Here is a 21200-nt window from a genome sequence, read left to right on the forward strand (position 1 = left end):
GAGGTTCCTTCTTGATGATCACAGCGATATAAACCTTGCATTGTCATGTTTCCTTCTCCGTACATTTCATTTATTCATTTGTTTGCTGTTTTTCTTCTGTAAAATAATACTTTAAATTTAAAAGAGGTATAGTATACCAGTTTTTTCAACCATTTATCAGGAGTGTGGGGGGACACTGTGCCTTATAAAGCAGCAAACTCCAAGAGAATCTCATCAGTCTGGGTTTCAGTGGAGAATTAGTGTGTTCCACGATGCTTTAAATTCTGTTTCAGAGCCTTTTCCACCCTGGAAACTGATCTTTTGCCATGAAAAATAAGAGATGGCCAGCTCCAAGGATGCTGAATATTGGCACAAAATATCAGCTACTATCAGCTGTTATAAACCTTCAAAAATCCACACCGGTCGAACCAAAGCCACAAAGTGTTTTTTTTTGTTTTGTTTTGTTTTTGTTTCTCCATTTAGCTGCTGATGCATTTCTGTTTTTTCACCATTTGGCTTAAGATCTTATCATTTTACAAGCCACTGAGCATCAAGGTTCAGCGTCTTGCTCATGACACTTGAACAGGACATTTGTCAGCCTTGGCGTCCCTGGGACTGAACCTGCGTCATTTCAAGTCACCAGGCTCCTCATCATCATCATCATCATCATCATCATCACAGAGGCCAGCTGGCAGCAGGTCAGTACACGTCTCTTAAAGAGGTGACAGTGAGCGATGTGGACAGTTCTGCCACGCTGGTGGGACGCCACGGGGTAAAACCAACCGTCCTGTTCCTTGAAACCATCAGGAAGCCGTTAGAGCTGAACCGTCCCGGGACGTTTCCCACCTCAAGCCAGACAAACGACGCGATGGCAGCAGAGTGGAGGGTAACAGTGTATCCTGTCGTACCCTCCTCGACCTTAGCCTGCAGGGAAAAACACAACGCACTGCTCAGAAAAACAAACATGTTGTCCTCTGCACATGCTAATCAGTGAAAAAAGTCACGAGTGGAGTAACCAAATACATCTTCCTCTTATGTTTCTTTTTTAGCTGTTACTGTTTAGTTCCCCTCTGTAACAATCTCAACAATGGACTTATTCACTGAAAAAACAGAGAAATTGAAACCATCTGATATGACTTCCTTTGTGCAGAGTAATTGCCATGTAGATAAAACTTTTTTTGTATCCATCCCACATCATCTGTTATTCTCCCCTCATCTTTCAGTGTCTTATTTTTTTATGAGAAAATAAAGAAATGCAACAAAACTCTTTTTTCTTACTGTGATGTTGGGTCTCTGTATCCCCTGAGCCTCTTTCAGGGAGCTGAGGAAGTGGTGGTTGACGGGCCCTCGCTGGCCGCTGGCGTCCTCCAGGTGAAAGACAACGAGGCAGGACAGGCGGGTGCAGCCGCCACATCCTGCCAGCATGGCGGCAACCGGCTGTTTGAAAATGGCCGCGGCGCTGCCCGCTGAAACCACAACCAGCTCTGACTTCAGAGTACACACGGGGTCCAGTTTAGTCCACATGTACAAGGACACCTGATGGACGAAACATTACAGATATTTTAGGGAGAGGAGGACTGGCAATGGATATCATGCAGTGTTGCCTTTTGCTAATATAATGGAGGTGAGGGTATGAGCTTCAGGATGGCAGTTTAGAAAACCTGCAGTGAAACCTGCTTTAAAAAATACCATGCAACCTAAGAATCTTGTTAGCACAGGTTTTAAAGACAAGTTTTACCGTCCTGTTATCTAAATGCCATTTCAGAGGCTTTTCCAAACAGCAAAGAATAAAATTATGCAGTAAAACACCAAATCCTGTTACTTTTGGCAAACTTTATAAAATGGGCATGGTGAAATGTAAATATGCAGCACAAAATACTGGCTAACAGCGGCTTCACTGCAAAAAAAAAATCCATGACAGGCCCTCAAAAATGTACTTTGTTCAAATTCTAGTAAGAAAAACTATGTCTTTAAGTTATTAGATACTTAATAGAAGAATAAAAACTATACAAGTAAGAGATAAGACAGTTAATATAAAGCAGTAATGATAATGTTAGTTTGTTATGATGCATTACAACAAGCCAAGTGATTCTTTTACTTGTGAGGTTGGTAATGTTTGGTGCACAATTTTTAACATTCTATAATTTCATTTCATTTGTCAATGTTATACTTACATCACATTACTTCATTATTTTATCTTACTGGCTTTTATTTAGATTTTTCCCACATAGCATAATAAAAATTAAATTCAGTATTAATGGCATACCACGGCCCGGAGTTTCAGATCATTACTCAGGTCCGAGACAGCGTAGATGAGCAGGGCGCCGTTATCCTCGAAGCCGACAGGCAGGATGGGCGCAAAGAAGTCCTGAGCAAAATAATGCAGCATCTTCCACTTCCCTCCGAACTCTGGAGACGGAGGAAAAGCTACGTAATGCTGCGAATCCCTAACTGCAGTGCAGGTTATAGCCGCTACACAGTCAAATAATACTTATGGATGTGACAGCGCATCTAAACTCAGTATATCACAATACAAAAACATAACAATACATAACATGTGGTGGAAAAAAGAATGATGATAATAGCTGTGTTTTATTCGGCTGTAATAATCATAAATGAGGCACAGCTTCACAAGTTCTCTGTTGAAAATGTGGATATTATTTGCACTTTGTAGTGACAATAATAATAATTGTCAATGAACATTTATTTATTACTTCAAATTGTGACCTCTGTATTGTACATTGGAATCATATCAGGGCATGAGTGTTGTATTAAGAGTTATTCAGGGTCACTTATGCATGTGTTTTTGTACAGACCAGGTCCTGTCCAGGTGGTAACCCTAGATTTGCAAAACTCTCATAATCTGGGTTTTAACTCTCACAAGTGCAGGTTAGGGTTAGGGTTAATGGCAAAGTCAGGCACTACTGTCCTGAATCAAGTTATGCATGTGTGAGAGTGTGCAGGAGTTTTGCAAATCTAGGGTTACCACCTGGACACGACCACTCCTGATGCACTTACCAATAGACGACCAGGAAGGCGCCTGCCAGATATCATTGAGCTGCCAGTAGAGGGCGCCCATGGTGTGACCCTCGCCGTCGATGATTTCACTCTGACTTCGCCGGTAGAACTCAGTCTGGGTCTTCACACACTGCGCCTGCATTACCTGGGCATTCGACCCAAAATCCATTATAATCATCAACAAAACACACTCAAGAGGCTTTCAAAATGTATGAATGACATGAATGGACCCTAAACCCCAAGCTTCACTATAGGTCAGATTTTTTTTATGTAAAACAATGTGGATCTACCCTACAACTACTCATTGTCTTCATGAATCTAAATCTATTGAATGTTTAAAATCAAATAATTTAATAATCAGTGTAAAAAAAAAAATAAGAAAAGATGCTTACAAGTTAACAGAACACCAAGTGATTACTTAAATTACTTACTTGATAACTGACTACAATTATTAATTAGGAGGATTATAATTAGTTTTGATTAGGACTAGTTTTCTGTGGACTGACTCACAGTTTCAGTGCTACAGCTGCAGCAGCAACAGGCCACGTTGCCAAGAGGAGCTTTAACTGCATGAAAAAAACATGGCGGTGGCAAACCTGAGACAGTGGCTGAGAGCAGGTGGAGTGTTTTACCTGAGTGAGGTAGAGGGTGTCAGTAAATCTCTTCATGGGATCTGAGGCGTTTGGCAGGTGGAAGTGTAAGGCGGCCTGCTGTAGCATCTGTTCATTCCCGTTCTCGTGGTGCTGGCGATGGGAGGTGAAATTACTGCTGTAGCTCCAGTCCTCTGATATGGAGACCTGCGACATCACCACAACACACAGGAAAAATATATATACCAACTTCGGTAGTCATATAAACTAGGGAATCTTACTGATGGACACAACAATATTGACTGTATAAAATTGAAATTCAGCCTTCCTGCTCAAAAGTTTGCTTTTAAATTCCACATTAGGGGTTTCCCCAAGCACTGCAGTCTAGGAAATTCAATACAGATGGCTGATTTGTCTCCATTGGTTGGATTTTTCAAGAGGAGTGGTTGCCACGCGGTAGAAGAAACTCCTGAGTGGACTTACCGGCTGCAGAGTGGAGAAGGACGGCCAGGACTGGAAGCCATACTCGGAGGCGAAGCGGGTGCGAGGGAAAGTCCTCCAGTCCCAGCAGTCGAGGGTGTAGCTGTAGAAATGCGTGTCGCCGTAGTGAGGGTCGTAAGGGTTCGCTGCCACCCATCCCTCCTGCTCCGATTCGGCTCCGTTTGTTGGACTGGAGACCAGGAACGGGCGACTCGGGTCCTCCTGAACAAAGACACTGGCCCGATTTAACGGCTTTTGCTCCTGCTGTCTAATTAGATGCAGGGCTAGGGAGCAACAGACTGCACGTAATGGGATCACACAAGGAAAAACACTAAAGGTAGCTGATTATACTGCAGGTAATCAGTAATCTAACATTGTAAAGTTATTATTATTATCATTAAAAAGGAAGCATGACAGCCCTATGATTTCCTCACTCGCCTCTTGGACGATCGCCCTGATGTTGTTCACGTACAGCGTCACATAGTCCTTCAGGTACAGAGGCCTCTGGGAAACAGGGATGCCGAACCAGTCCGTCGCCAGAGCAGCCTCGTTCTCGTTGTTCCCGCTCCAAACTACGACGGAGGGGTGAGGCTTCAGGCGCCGAACCTGACGGAGGAACATGAAGCAAAACTCAAAAACAGCTGCACTCGGGCCATCAGGGAATAATTTGTGTTGAAGCTAATTTGCTTAAAAAGCTATTAGTCTCTCTTAATCCCTGGTGACATGATGCAGGTGTTATCTTTTCAAAGTCTTAACCCTCTCAAGTGGAGGGTTAAGTGCCTTAACCCTCTCAATGCCAGGAGCCTGTGAGCCCGCTTTAATTTTGAAAAGCTTTACTTCACCTTCTGAACCAAATTCACCTTGTTTCTTTTGATTTATTTAACACCTTTTCTGTCATTTTGTAACAATTTTGTGTAATTTTCTTCTAACTTCATTTTTAAATCTGATGTTTTTGAAAGAAATCAAGAGAAGCTGCTCAGATTTCAAAGGATTTGAGTGTTCAGATTTTGTTCGGTGAAGAAAAAACACAAAACAGGCTGAAATAAATACAAATTAGATGCTCTGATTAGATTTGCAGACACTCTAAATATACATTTTGCGTATAAATCTGTGAGCCCTGTGTCTCCATGTGGATCCACTGTAGTAGAAAACACCACGTTCACAGCCTTTCAGAGTAAAACCACGCGGCTCACCTGCTGGACAACCTCCTCTCTCACAGTGTGGATGAAGTCCTCCTCGGTGGGATACATGGCGCAGGCAAACATGAAGTCCTGCCAAATCTAAGCACACAAGTTTAAAACACTTTATCTGCTCTGTAATATACGTCCAGAATTCATACACAAGTTACACAAGCAGAATCGAATAAAATACAGTCATTCCTAACAGAGATGGTGCAGGATTTGCTTTCTGATATGTAGCAATGGTGACTGTGGTTAATTTTAGTTTTGGCTGCATAATGTGCCTGAAATTATGGACATAGTGCGGGATGCAGTGCTAAAAATGCTTAAATAATTCCTCATGATCAAAACACTGAAATGATAAAATGGCATCACATACATCGTTCTGTCATTGTCAAATTAATGGTAATATTGATAGAATTGCTGCAGTTGTTGGGGCTTGTTTTCTCTTTAGCTTTACTGTTGTTGTGATGAATTAATACATAATAGAAATGGGACAATATGTCAAAATTCAATATATCGCAATACCAAAAAAAAATATCAATACATATTGTATCGTGGAACCGAAAAGTGAATTGTGACTCTGGCTATGTTTTATTCTATTGTAGTAATAATGAATGAAAAGATCCTCTCATTAAAATTTCATAAGCCATTGAAAATACATTTGCACTTGCAATTGTAGTTAAAAATAATCCCGCACAGCCACATTTTGCTGTAACTTAACTTTAGTCACTTGCAGTGTATTGAAGTTGTATTGTATTGTGAATCAAAATGCATCGTGACATCGTGATATGCATATCTCCCTTTCTCCATTATATAAAAATCGCTGTATGACAGGATGTACCATGATGCCCAGCTCATCACAGAGGCTGTAGAATAGGTCCTGCTCGTACACGCCTCCTCCCCAGACCCTCAGGGCATTCATGTTAGCATCCACGGCCGACTGCAGCAAGTTCTTCAGCCTTCAGGACACAAAAAGCAGTGAGCCAAAAAAGATCCAAAACAAAACATCTTGTCAAGACAGCTGATTAGTTTATTCGATTTCTCTCACATGGCGGGGCTGACCCGGTCCTGGAAGGAGTGAGCCGGGATCCAGTTGGAGCCTTTGAGGAAAACCGGCTTCTCATTGATGCGGAAATAGAAGCTCAGACCTGGAGACCCGGCGATCGGCTCCTGGATGAGCTCCACCGTGCGAAAATACACCTGCAAGGGTTAGATTTTCATCGACACTTTGGCTGAGCTGAAGGCGAAAGCAGTATAAGCTGCACGGGGTCGCCTCAAATGCCGGCAGCCCCAAATGACAGCGAGAGGTTAAGCGTTCGAAGAATTCATGTAACGTGACATCTGATATCCTGATTCATGTGGATTTTAGCAGCTCGGGGAAGTCAGACGCTGACGGCCCGTCTCACATAACCTCCTCTCATATCAGGTTTTGAGAGCAAATCTGTGCACGTTGTTTGTCCCGCTGGATAAGAGCGTCGGCTAAACGCCTAAAGCGAGCAGGCTCTAACCTTGACGTCTGCGCTCAGGGTCAAAGGTCCCTCCAGAAGGCCTTGGACAGCGAGGCGGTAAAAGGGTTGATCGCCGTGTCCGTTGGGCCACCACAGCTTCACCGGTCTACTCTGGAAAACAAACAGTAAACAGTCATCATTTACTCAAAACTGATTTGAACTCGACATTACTGCTGTCAAAACCCACCTCCTCACCAGGGATCTTTGCATCTTTGAGAAATATACAGAATAATTCACTGAGAAGTAACTAACATCTATAAAACGTCTCCTCACAGCACCTCATTAGTGTACATTTCCTCTCTGACTTCAAACCGAAAAAATCTCTGCTGCTCAGGACGACACCCAGTACCGTGTTGATGTGCAGGGTGAAGCTGCTCTCGGTCTTTCCTGGGACAAACCGAGCCGGGAAGGTCTGCTCTGAGTCCAGCTCGGCTACGGAGAGCGTGACTCGCCCGTTTGTTTCCTGCACGGCCTCAACCAGCAGTTCAACCTGAACGCTCCACTGACGGAGGCTGGAGTCTGGACATGCAGATGGACAGGAAGACGATGAGTTATTAGTGTCAGAGGAAACCACATAACAAGGCAGCATGTGAAGATAAAAAGTAGAGCTGCAACTAACAACTGTTTTCGTTGCTTATTAAACTTTGAGCATTTTTTTAATTCATTCTTGATAAAAAAAAGTTTAATGAAAAATACCTATCATAAATTAGGAAAGCCCAAAGTGATATCATAAAATTGCTTTCTTAGGCTGACCAGCAGACCCCCCAAAAACCTTAGGTATTTCATTTATAACATCATGCAACAGATTAAGTAAGCAAACCTTTTGCATTTGAGAGGCTGAACCACCAAATTCTGGTGTCTTTCCTTGATAAATTACTACAAGGATTTATCAGTTAACCAAATTATAATGCATTGTGTCTTATAAGCCCATGTGGGTTGGGCACCTTGAGTGCACGACACTTAAATAAAAATTCAATTCATTCATTCAATATAATGCATTCATTTTCTGTCGATTGATTCATCAATTTAGAGCTACTAAAATGATAATACAACATCTAAAAGATGCAAAAAAAAAAAAAAAAAACTACTGTACTAACCCTAAGGTGGAATAGCATTTTCAACTATGTTACGTGTTTATTTTAAATTACCTCACATGACATGTATCTTAAATAGTGACATCACCCTGCACAAGTGGGCATAAATTAAAATTCAGACCAATAAAACCTTCACAAATCGTTAAGCATCCTCCTATAGCAAAATAAATTTGTGCTTCTCTCCCAGCTGATATCCCACCGAGCTGGACTTTGGTCTGCCTGATTTGCATTCCACTGGCGGTCTACAACTGAGAAACATCCTGTTTCAAAAGGAAATACATCAAATCAAGAAAATAAGAGTCCATTTCATGGGCTCTTTAATATGCATGCAGTCTCCACTTTCTGGCATGGAGGCCCCGCTCCTCTGGCATCACTTCAGGCTGACTCTTGTTTTCTACAAATCTTAAAAAGCCTTTAATAGTTTGGGAATTGCATCCGATAAATAAAGACTTTTTTGGAATTACTGTTTTGCCCAATAACAGCCCCATTTATCTAAACTTTGACAGTAATGTTAGACTCGGGTGCATCGTGGAGTGACATATCCGTGATGACAGCAGCTGAGGGAGACATACTGTAGAGAGGAACGGAGGAAACGCGGACGAGCTGCAGCACATCAAACGCCTCCAAGCGAACCCCCTTCCACAGGCCGACGGTTGGGAGCGCCGGCCCCCAGTCCCAGCTGAAAGAGCTCTGCTCCTGGGGCAAAACAGGCATTGAAAATTTACATGTAGAGAGTGTGTGTGCGTGTGTGTGTATGTGGAGGCCGCCATCTCTTTGTACTGTAGACGATGTCCTGCTGTGTTTGGACTGCGTGTCTCAGGAAGCGCCGCGCGGCTCTGAAGGATGTCTTTATGTCTCTGGGACCAGGACACATTACATTTACTGCACCCGGGCCCAGTTTTGCTATTTTTAGATAAGAACTATACAGTTTTTCAAAACCCCCCTTTGTAAATCCTTGAGCTGACTGATCCTGGTAATTCAGTTGCTCAAAAAAAAAGAAAAAAAAAAAGGAAAAAAATTACATTACATAATTCAGAGCTTATTAAATAGATCTCTGCTGGACAAAATATGTTACACACTGCAAAAGAAACAGGAGTGAACTATATAAAAACTGTAAAAGACAACTTGTATGCAGGTTTCATTCAATTAACTGCACAAGTCTAACATACATAGGAAGACGAAATTCAAAGTGAAAGTAAAAATCACTGAAAATTAACCTTTTAAAGCATAAAGATTCCCAGGAGCAACTCAGGATCACACTTTGATTTGAAGTTTTAGCTCATTTAACAGTTTGTTTTAAACCTATATATGTATGCAATTCAGCCCTTCCAATGGGAGATCATGCTGATTTTTGGAGTCAAACCTATGCAAAGTTTGAGTTTTGAAAAAAAGTGAACAGAGATTTGGATCACCTAATCCCGATTCCAATGTGAATGATCCGAATCCAACAACCCATCACACTCTGTCAACAAACTGAGCCCTGGGGAACTAAACTGGGATCTGACTCCGACTCTGATGGGTTCGACTCTCAGGATGGAGCAGCAGGATGTGCAGCATCACTCACTTTCCTGATGAAGTTGACGTGACATTCCCCCTTCTGGACAGCAGGGGGGCAGTCGGGGGGGACGCTGTAGGCCGAGTGGGCTCGGCTCCGCTCCGCCGCATACAGCACGGGAGACAGGAAGCTGACGTTCAGCGCGTTCTCCCCGTCCTGCAGCAACTCTGAGACCGGGAAGTCCTGCACACCGGGAAGGCAGGTCGTGTAAAACATCATGCACAGATAATAATCCCTGAGAATCTGCTCATGTGCCACTGAACATACAAACTGACGAAACATGTTGTCTGTCGTCCCAACGGCGTGTCCATTCAGCCAAATCGACGCCGCGGTGTCCACGCCATCAAAGACGAGACGCACTCTCCGTCTGGCTCTGTTAGGGCAGCAGAACCACACACATGACTCAGCACGTGGCCTGAGCGAACAACAGCACCAGGTAGATTTGGAGTTCTTTTTTTTTTTTTTACATCATAACACTGACCTGAGCTCAGGAGACACAGAGAACGTGGTTGTGTAGGTCCAGTTGTCAAGAGCAATCCAGCGGTAAGACACATCATTGAACCTGAAGTATGGATCCTGGAAAAGCAGGAGGACAAAAAAAGAAATTACGAGTCCAATCTGCTTGATATCATTTTAAGTCCTGTTGCTGACAGCTGCTAATTTGTGCTAATATTAATTGTCATTACCTTTAAATGCAACAGTTTTAAAGAAAAAACACCTAAACCAAAATTCTCCACTGACACCCAGGTAATAAAAAACACTCCCTCTGGGGAAAAAAGTCACATTTTTTACAGTTACATTGTACTCATCACCTGACACTTTTTCATTTAAATCATAGGTGGAAAGGGTTTTTGAACTTTTTTCACCAGCAAACACACGTCACAATCTGCGTCCCAAGTGAAAACTTCATGTGACACACCGGGAGGCTGTTCGCAGGTCAAACCGCGGCTTTCAGATGGGAAGTGGGAAATTCGACATGCAGCATTTGCTTTTGAAATGATTCCGTTAGGAATCTAATCCAATTTTGGTCATCCAGGATCAGAACACCTTTAGGCAGAAATCAGCAGAAGATTTGCCTTTTTGTTCCCCGAGGAAGGGATTTTCTTGCTCCAAAAATTACTTCTTTTTTTTTTATTAAGCTGCACATGTCCATTTGATGGGATTCTTAAGATATTTTGACTATTAAATTGCTGATTAAATGTCATAGGCCTCCTTAAACACTGACAAACAGATTCAAAGTTGTCCCATTAAAATATAATATTAAAATAACCATTCAGTGTTTTTTGTACTGCAACAAATCGGAGTGAATTATAGTGAATTTAAACTATTGCTCGCTTTGCTGAGGAGCCTCTTGAGGGCCCTCTGAGGGGCCACCGGACCTCACTTTGACCCCTGCTGCACAAAACCATACAAACCCACATCACAGGGCGTGAAAACTGCAGGAAATTGCGCAATAAGTGCTGGCTGCAACAGGAAGTGAGCACATTACAACACAGGCAGGAAGACAGTGGAAAAAACAAAACACAGGCGTTCATGCGTTCATCCGTTCACCTGTATGAATCCCTGCTGCAGCAGCGCGGAGTGAACACAGCCGGGCACCTCTGCCGGAAGTGACACGGAGCTGTTGGAGTTTGTCAGCGTCCATTTGCCGTCGAGGCTGAGCTGCAGTCGCGGCTCCGGAGTCCCAAAACATCCGGATGGACTGACGGCACAGCACGCGCAGAGCAAAAACACAACACACACTTCCTGTGACGGAGCCATGACCTACACACACATGTCTGCCGCGCCGCGTGCGCCTCACACACACACACCGCCCCGGTCCGAGTTTATTAACCGGAGAAAGTCTGTTTTCATTTGGTCATGTGTCCACCTGAAGGCACTTCCGCGTCATGTGACAGTCAGCTGATCGAAGTCCTGCATGCGGAACAACAGATGGCGCGAAAGTTTGAAACTAATACAAATCATTATTGTTGTTGTTGTTGTTATTATTATTATTAGCAGTAGTAGTAGTAGTATCATTGTCTTTTGCACTGGGCTTGTCACTGCTGGAAACTATTTTATGTTTCTCTTTCCTTTTAGATGTTCCAAATAAATACATAAAAATACATAAATAAATGGCCTGTTTTTATTAGCTAAGGATACCATTTAGTCCATGATGGACCAACAGCGCTTTAATGGCTCCATTTAAGAAATATGTATGGAGAAATAAATAAAATAAAAAGATTTTTAAACGCTACTTGCAATTGTCACTCTCAACAAGTCGCTGTAAACCTTTCAATTATGTTTGTATAGTCAAGTCTTGAATTTTGAATGTAACTGTAAAACATCACGTGTGATTTACACTAGAAAAGGAAAATATTTCAGGGTGGTTAGTCTCTTTATTTTTACAGAATAAATTTGTGCCCATAAATCCTGACAGATTTAGTTTAACTGATTAAAAAAAAAGTGGCAACTGTTTATTTTTTCCATACAGTTGCACAAAAGTGTGTGAAAACAGGGTTACTGAGAAAAAGAAAGTTGATTTTGCACCTCTATGTTTTTATTTAGGTAAAGACACAGGGTCTCATTCTCAAGAGGCCTGTTATCTCTGACAAAGGATCTTTAACATTTTTCACTGTTTACATTTTGAAGGCACCTATTAAACTTTTTTAAAATTTTATTTCTCCACTTGTGACTTCAGCTGGCACGCTGGTTAGTGACTGAGAGCCAAATGAAACTGTGACAGATAAACATTAACCGAATGTAATCACTGATACTGAGTGGGTGTTAATGTGAGGATCATGAGGAAACTCGGGTGAAATTAATCTTCATAAACTTGCTTCAGATGTGCCTCCCTCATTCAGTCACAACTACTGGCAGTGGCTCATTTTTCTCTCCAACACCACATTAAATAAAATACATGTCTACAAATTCAATATAACGCTTTACAAAATAAGATGACAGGTCACAGAGGATTACGCGAGAAATAATTTCACACCGGAAAGAGGAGTGTATGACTGTTCAGTGTACTTGAAACTGTGATTTAAAGACACCAGGATGCATTAAGTCGTAGAAAGTGAGTAGAAAAACAATCCAACGACACATCGGGGTTGTTTTAATGATTTAAGTAACTTTATTGAAGGGAAAACTAAAAGAGACAGAGCCATGAGTTGATTATCAACCGTCAGCTTTGCATCGATACTTCAGGGCTACAAGAAGACAGTGTTTGAGTGGGCGTAAAACTAATAGCTCTTCTACTAACGTCTAAATAATGAAAAGAGATGACAGAAAGCCTTTGAGGGGGAACCAAATTTTCCAACTGCCTAGCCTTACAATCCACTCAGTTTGCAGAAACATATCAGATACAATAGCCTACCTTTATTAACATGCATAAAATACAACATGGAAGTTATACTTTTGTTGCCTTAACATTGATATATACTGCTGTGCTTCTTTCTACACACACTTGATTGTGGAATAAAATACAACTTTTTTTTCCTCGGGTAATATGTTTCTAATAGTAACGATCAGAAGAGCATACCGACATCACACCAGTCCAGGGAGCAAAAACAAGAGCCGAGACCCGGGTTCCCACAGCTTCGTTTAGGGCCCCCTTTTAAGTGCTGCTACTTATTCCCATTAAGTGCTGTCTTGATTTAGACAGGACAATTCTGCTAATATGAAATGTTGATAATTTGGTGCAGAAATTAAAGGACTTGCAATAGAAATGACCTCCACAAAACGCTCTGAGAAACCCAGCCCAAACGTATCGTCAGTCCCGCAGGATCCAGCCGGTTACCTCGCCGGATCACGACAAGGCTGACGCGCGGGCCGGACTCGGGTCGGTTGGACCGGCGTTTACGGTGTGTGTGCAGAATAATGAGCAACATCATCGATTCTGGGTTGAATAGCAAAGTGTGTCGGCGCAGGCGAGCCCGGCCTTCTTAACTGGTGCATGCTCAAACAGAGTTCAGAACCATGGTGATTAAACTCCATATAAAACTTGGCGCAATGTCTGAACTGGCACATGTCCGAACTAGAAAACACTATCTTCTTATGAGCGCACGGGTGGGGGGAGGAGGAGGAGGAGGAAGAGGAGAAGGAGGAGGATGAGGAGGAGGAAAGGGGCGGGGGGGGAGGAGGAAATAAAACGGACTGATTAACATAAAAAAAGAAACGAAAAGAAAAAAAAAGAAATCCGGAACTTTAAGTTGGATCCAGCGACAACGTTTTCCACCGGCTTTCCAGAGGATGCCATCACATTGCGTATTTTTGTGTCCATTCTTTTGCCGTTTTGCTGTATCTGGAAAAAAAGGAAAAGGAAAAAAATCAGCCAAGGAAGACTGTACATACTTCACTGTAATGATGATGCGCACACACGTCTTCACCAAATAAATTGTTCACGACTGATTAGATTTGTTACAACTCATGCAATGTTGAATGAATCCAAATGTTGGGTGTTTTCCTGTAACACCTCACACTTCCTTATCACGGGCTGTAAAAAGGCTGAGTAAAGTTCAGGGGGACGAACTTCCGAGCAGAAAAAAAAAGTTTTCATGCTGCTGACAACAGGGCAATCCATGGGTATTTAGTTTTAACAGTCAAACTGTGGCTGAGTTTACATGAACAGAGAATCCTGACCCTAACCTGGTTTTGGTTCCGTGTATGTACATCTGACATCTCAGAATAATCCAGAGTTTGGACTCTGATGATGAGAAACCCTGTTAAAATTGCTGACTTACTTCCCTATTAAAAAACAAGCTCGTGTGGCCTGTAAACATCTCACTTGCTTTCACTTTTTGTTTCCACGGAGGGGAAAACCAGCTGTGCTTAATTTGGTGCCCAGTTGAGCCGGTCTTTACGCAGGCAGGCGTGGTGAAGATAAACCACCGAAACAGACTAGAAACTGTCAGCTGGTTTAGAAATCACATGACAGCCGGCCCCACGTGAAAACAATGGCACGGGTACATAAACAATAAATGTGCCTATCATATTATAAATAGATTTTTTTTTAAAACTAACTTGTCAAAGTGAAATCCAAATTAGGTGAGGCAGGTTTCATTTTAGGCAATACTTTTCAAAACAAAATCTCTTACCCCTTTGTGTTTTTCTTCATCTTGCTACCTTATCTAAGCAGTGTAAACAGCACATGACTAGGGTGATTTTGGCATCTAAACAGACTGCTTCAGTTTTTTTCCACCTATGGTAAGCACCCTGCTGTTGCTGAGTGGAAAAAGGTAGCTGGCAGCTAAAAGTGCTCATACCGTTTCATTGACAAACTGTTCTCGTTGTAGGCGGGACACCACAGGTCTGCCAACTGGTTTAAAAAAAAAAAAAAAATCACGGCGACAGACTCGGTCGCAGGGTATCAAAGGTGCATTCAAACAGTTTAACCCAAATAAGAGCTTTAGTGGAGTATAGCCAATTGCCAGGTTACCCTGTGCAAGTAAACACAGCCAGAGATTAGTACAATCACCTAAAAATACTGATCAGTCCCACACTGCAGACGCATATTCCAGTGAATCAGAACGAAAGCCCAAAACTTAAACTGGAGGCTCCAGGGGGACACTGGAGAGGCAGCGACAAGCGCCTCCGGGTGTGCCAGTGCGACAAGAACATCACAAAAACACATCGACCAAATTCATACCACTAGCCAAGATGCAGCGCTGGCTCTTGGCCTTACCCTAAAGCGTGGCATACTTCTCTGTCCACTCCCGCGCTAGTTTATTATACCTGACAGAGTGAAACTTGGTTACATAATGGATTCAGGCTGGACATACACTTGAATTTTTCAGGTCTGTGAAGCTTGCATTGTAAATAAAAGGTACACTCATTATAAGGGTAGTCGTTCCTTTTGGAGGAGGGCGTCGTATATAAAAATGCACATAAAACATAGAAAACATGTACTTACTTCTGGGTATCTGTTTTATAGATTCGTGCGATCTCTGGCACTAGCGGGTCATCTGGGTTTGGGTCACATAGGAGTGAGCAGATGGACAGAAGAACTGCGAGAAACAGGAGAGAACAGTTTGATCCTGTTTGTTTTTTTTTTTTCAACTGGGCTGCCAGGAACCTCAAACTAAAATGGTCTCTTTTGTGTTCTGTGTTTTTGCCTTATCTATACAAATAAACTAACCCTGGCTCTGTGGAAGGCATACATCGGGCCTGAGTGTTCGACATTTCCTGTAACATCTAAACCAGGCGTCGACACAGTCACTCAGGATAGTGTAACAACAAAAGGAATGATGTCACACTCTATTATCATGACCTCTTCCGCATAAAATGACAATTGGCATCCAACAGCACAATTCATGTTATATGGCTTAAAATAAGTCAATTTAAAGCTTAATTGCTCACCAACTTTACAGTTTGCAATTCATCTGGAAGCATAACAGAACAAGTACAATACATCATTTGGAAACTTTAATGCTGTTACCAGGCGGGGTGGCATGTGACCCCCTATTGATTTACCTGACAAAGATAAATTTGGGATGTCCTTTGACAATTTAATGCCATGGAGGCATTAATTATGTAACAATAAATACACAGTAAGTAGTCGTGCAGTGACTGTCTGTACCTTTAGAAATAGTAAGCGCTGGAGACCACTGCGATCTGAGAATATCCAGACAGATACTGCCATTACTGTTAATATTTGGGTGGTAAATTCTTGTTGTAAATGCAACCTGAAAAAGAAAAAAAGAAAGGAGCATGCTATAAGAACAAGGAAAACAATGTCCAAACATACGTCAGCTTGATGCTTTGTGACTGTTTGACACAGAGGGAAAGGCTAAGGCCAGTTCATCAGCCGCCTCTGGAATAATAAGTCATTACATCCCGGCACTTGCATAAGCAGACAACATAGTAAACAATACAACTGAACTCAATACAATACAATACAATGAAGGCACGCTTTTAAACTTTTATTTGAAAAAATGTTATTGTATTATAGAATGGTAGTGTGTAAGAATTTGATGGTGATGGTGACTTCAGCTATACAGGAATTAAATGTTTCAAAAATCCAAGGTATTCATTCCCATGAACGTAGTAGTCATGTTTAAACAGTGCGTGTATATACTCTAAAGCAAACTTTAGATAGCTGGTTTGTTAGGTGAACGTATAAAAGGCTGAACAACAAGATAAGAGGCTAAACTGATGACAAAAAGAAACCTTGAGCTCTTGTTTATGTGTGACCAGGCATCCTAACTCACCTTGGGTGGTTTGAAGGGGTAGTCTGTTGGAAAATGAATTGTCAAGAAGAAAACTCCTCCCTGGTATGGACTATCACTCTGAAAGAAGGAAGAACAATTACACACTTGAGAGAAAATAATCTAAACCAGCTTCCTGCCATTTGTAATCAAATAAGTTGCATCAAATTTCAGCCCATATAGTCCAAATCTGAAGCATCCAGCATCAGAGTGACGTAGCTTTTAAAATAAATAAATGTCATATATATCATGTACTTACAGGTCCCATGATTGTTGCTTGCCAGTGAAACACTGCAGAGAACACAGAGGGTGAGAGTTAGCGATCGGGGAACTTCAACTGTGAAGCCACATAAAAGGCACAGATGCAGTGAGAGACAGGAACTGGGTTTACACCTCTGACGGCACACTGACTGTCAACACTGTCTTTGCAGCACCTCACTGACACCATTTCCCTTTTGTTTTCTCGGAAATCACCTCTATTTGTAGCCAAGGTGGTCTGCCAAAAAACTGTTTTGTTTGCATAGGAAATGTTATATAGGTTCCCATGTTTATTTAGATCACTTGGCTATTTTTTATTGGTAGAGTTAAGCAAATTGTGACAAGCCTGCCTACTCTTAACACTGCTCCTAATCCTGTCTGTGCCTTTGCAGGTAAATTAAAAAGACAAAACTACAGTGTTTGGTGAATTTCATACTGTCCTGCAGTAGTGGTAGATTGTGTTGTGCTCATTCATCACCGCTGACAGTGCACTTGATTCAACACTTCTAAAAATAGACATCAGGTTATCAGGTTTTTTTCATTCTGCATTATCACTTGACACTTAGGTTATACATTATCCTTAAAAATGTACCAAAATCTTTTAATTTTGTGCCATCAATCAGGTGTAACTTTTTTTTCCCCCTTCCAAGCAGCTGATGTCTCATTCTGGGAGAGAAGTCGTGCCATATGTGTATTCAGGTATTATCTAACTATAAACAGGAGTGAGACACTTACTGTCATCGCCCACCGGGCCTGCTGAGCACTGTGCTGGAGGGTCACGAGCCAGGTCGTTAAGCTCCTGTAACAAAGACAGGGTTTGAAACAGTGACTGATTAGTCTGTGTCGATCCTCTCCGAGACAAAGCGATGACGACAATCGCACAAAGACTGAGTACCACTTAACATCCTGACACAGGGTTAGATGCCAATATGGAGCCTGCAGTACTGACGAGATAACAGAGAGGACTGAGGAAATAAGAGACGCTAATGAGGGAGGTTAAGTTTTGGGTGGCGGTCACTAGGGGCGAGAGAGAAAAATCAATTGACTTAAGTATCGCAATCCTTTTTATTACCGTGTCTTTATTATCATTTTTTTTTTATTACTGAAATCGGTTCAAAGTAAAGGTTTTGCTATCATATAAATCATGACGACCTAAGGAATCTGTCATGCTAGGTTGTCGGCGAGGAGCTAAATATTGTTCTATATTTTGGCTAAATTGTGGTGAGGGGAAAACTGGCATGGCCGTTTTCAGCGGGGTCCCTCGATCTCTGACCTCCAGATATCTTAATTAAAATAGGTTGTCTGGGCACCCAGAGGTCTCCCTTTTACAGAAATGCCCACCTTATGATAGTCCAATTCAGTATGAGAAACAAACCATGCATCTGTTTGCATGCAGAGAAAATGTGTTTTGGTGTATTTGTGCATACTGGTGCCTGAACAGTCGTGGGGCTGCATGAACTGGGTATGAATGGAGAGCTGAGACTCTTGTGGTTTCAATGAGCCACATTTTATTCATGTGAGATGATGTTAGCCCCCACAGTCGCCTTGTCACTGTATAAAACGGCCCACTGTGACCTTTGGGATAATCACAGCTTTACGAAACTTTATACCCACAAACTAGAGGATAATTCAAGCACAATAACTTGTGATATCAAATCGCAACACATATAAAATCAGCACCCAAGTATCACGCCGGTATCAAGTCACGAGATAAACATATTGTCCCAGTCCTATAGTCTCCAGGCTCGACTGCAAGATGAGACATGAGTGGCTACTACTGTCTCATGTTATTTATAGGCCTCCAGCTATTTTGGAGTGAGGTGGTGGGGGGCAACACCCACCTTGGGCCCCCCTATGGGCACATACTATTTCACTTTTACTTTATGGATTTTCCCCAGCAGGAAGTTCAGCTGCCAACACGGAAGATTTTGAGTCCATGTTAGGAGCAGAGCAGAGGTTTCGGTCTGCCATCCGCTTTGCCAGCACACGCTGAACCAGTAGGATTGCATACCAGAGCAATGCATCATGAAAACATGACAAACTGCTCGGATTTCCTCAATGAGTGACGTGAATCGTAGATGTCTTACCTAACCCTAATTGCTGACGACGTGAACAGCCTTAGGAACCACATCTGAGTACACTGGGTTGTACTTAGGTTATTCTGTTGTTCTGTTGTTAGGTTATTCTTATTCTGCTATACTTAGATCTTATTCTTTATTTCTATTTTTTTTTTTATTTATTTAATCTGTGGATACTGCTGAAGAAAATGTGAATTTCCTGCAGGATGAATAAAGTGTCTACCTACCTACCATCTGATGAGGGATTCAAGTGAAGGCTTGTTGCCATCCCCCCCCACCCCCCATCCCCCCAGACGGCATTCCCCTTATCTGTCTGATCGAGTAAAGGTATGACATGTTGGGCCATATTGGACATAATACGTGGCCTTTTTTACTGCGATGGTGCCCCGGGCGAGCACAGTTGCTAAACCTTAACTAACCTTAACCTTCATGTTGGTTGCTAGCTTGACGCTGCTAGCAAACAACAAAAAAAAAATCCCCTCGCCATCCACCCAACCATCCATCCTTTCGCGTTTTCCACTCGAGCACCCAACAGTGAAACTCAAGTCATTCAACCCCGATACACACCAAACGTTTACACACGTCAGGATTGCTGCGGGCTAACACACATTTCCAAGAACATGTTACACCACAGCTGTTAGCTCGTTAGCGTTTCACAAGGAAGTAACGCTAACGGTACGCGAGTTTGCCTTTCCTAGTAAAGCGACGGCATTTCTCATCGACTTACATTTATTTTCAACACCCTTTGATGAGTTTTAACCACAACCAACATCCGCCTAACCGTGACCTTTACTTTATATCACCCATAACCTTAAATAAGACGACATAACAGCGACCTGAAATGTAAGAAAAATCCGTCGCTTTACTAGGAGACGCAAATGGCCAAACGCTGAATATGGGAGGCTAACGCAGCGAGCTAAGCCATCTTACCTTGTGGATCCTTTTCAGCGCCATCCTCTCTCGATGTTCCCTTAGACTTGAATGTTTTAGGTCCAAATAATGACGGGCAACTGTGATATGCCAGGATGATCAACTATTTACTGGCAAGTGACGTTAGGTCAGCTCGACGGCCTTTCTTCTTCGAGCTAGCGTCAAGGTAACGCTAGCTGGCTAGCGAGCTCAAGTACGTACGCACGGAGTTGCCAACAATGCTAGCGATCTTATCCGGTTTATTTTCACCGCAAGACGGACGCCACCCGACGCTTTGGTAGTATCTCTACTTCCTCGGTAGTTCGTACTTCTTATATCAAATAGCTGGTGTCCCTTTGTGGCGAAATAACTGCGTTTATGAGTAGAAGTAAGAGCAACAGAAGCGTCTCTTCCCGTTGTCTGTCGATACTGTTGGCTAACGAGCGGCTGTCTACGCGTATTTAAGGCGGACCACGTGACCAGGAGTGACAGGGGAACAGGGTTGCCAGGTCTGATGTTTTTCACGCCGATGAGGACTGTTTTTTTTTTTGTTTGTTTGGTTTGGGGTTTTTTTCTTACATTAAGAGTCAACTCAACACAGATTTACAGGTAAAAACATGATCACGCGTGAAAGCTGAGACTGAGACTGGCCTAATGTGTTTGTTTTTTTTTAGACATGCGCTCTGTCCTGAAGTCACACCTCTGACTTCACTGATAAGTCAAGTTAATGGACATGGATCAGACTACCTGAGGACACCTGCGTCCCTCCAGGTAAATCCACTGCAGTCACTGCTCCTGCCAGTGGATTAAACTGATTATTTCTGGGGGGAGTAGATTCACAGTGGTAATTTACATCGCAAGTAAGAACTACTGGCCAAATTCACCTCCATTGCTCAAGTCTCAATTAAAAATATACACATTTTCACTGGCTTTTCTTGCTTTGGATACAATTTCCTATTTTATCATTATATTCAGTGTTAATGACTTTTACTAATCGGCTACAATGGCCTAAATTGAATTTGATTTCATTGCTGATTTTGTTTTTAACCTCAGTTTTTATGGCTGAGTTTGTTTACAAGGTGTTTTATTTTGCTCCAGTGTCTTCATTCTTTTTTGATGTGCAACTTATCACTTTCAAGAATTTGTTTTGACTTGTTTTAATTTTTATGTAATGTTTTAATCTGTTTCACACTGTGCAGCACTTTGGGCAATGCTTTGTTGTACTGAAATGTTGACTTTATCTTTCCTCTAACTAGCACTTTTAATACATCAACAATAATAATAGAAATAACTTCAAAAGACACAAACTTATGTTTAAATGTACTGAACCTAAAATAAATGGGGAAAAAAAGAGAGTGTTACATTG

The 21200-nt window shown here is 42.1% G+C and overlaps 2 protein-coding genes across 2 annotated transcripts; both read right to left on the bottom strand.

Moving 5' to 3' along the window:
- Nucleotides 1-406: 406 nt before the first annotated feature.
- On the bottom strand, nt 407-11297 carry manba (mannosidase, beta A, lysosomal). The gene is made up of 17 exons (XM_030044955.1): nt 10957-11297; nt 9887-9981; nt 9673-9778; nt 9415-9588; nt 8423-8546; nt 7106-7275; nt 6757-6867; nt 6297-6448; nt 6090-6207; nt 5261-5347; nt 4506-4673; nt 4071-4289; nt 3630-3794; nt 2998-3142; nt 2246-2388; nt 1258-1515; nt 407-903 (listed from the first exon to the last, which is right to left on the bottom strand). Exons 1-17 carry the CDS (start codon nt 11164-11166, stop codon nt 679-681), a joined length of 2670 nt encoding a protein of 889 aa, XP_029900815.1. The 5' UTR covers nt 11167-11297; the 3' UTR covers nt 407-678.
- A 1197-nt stretch (nt 11298-12494) lies between these two features.
- LOC115354181 (ubiquitin-conjugating enzyme E2 D2-like) lies at nt 12495-20283 on the bottom strand. Its single transcript, XM_030044433.1, has 7 exons — nt 19856-20283; nt 17583-17646; nt 16849-16880; nt 16593-16670; nt 15962-16067; nt 15296-15389; nt 12495-13687 (listed from the first exon to the last, which is right to left on the bottom strand). The coding sequence occupies exons 1-7, from the start codon at nt 19877-19879 to the stop codon at nt 13642-13644; spliced, it is 444 nt and encodes a 147-aa protein (XP_029900293.1). The 5' UTR covers nt 19880-20283; the 3' UTR covers nt 12495-13641.
- Nucleotides 20284-21200: the final 917 nt, after the last annotated feature.

Source organism: Myripristis murdjan, chromosome 22 (genome assembly GCF_902150065.1).
Source record: "Myripristis murdjan chromosome 22, fMyrMur1.1, whole genome shotgun sequence".
Classification (NCBI taxonomy): Eukaryota; Metazoa; Chordata; class Actinopteri; order Holocentriformes; family Holocentridae; genus Myripristis; species Myripristis murdjan.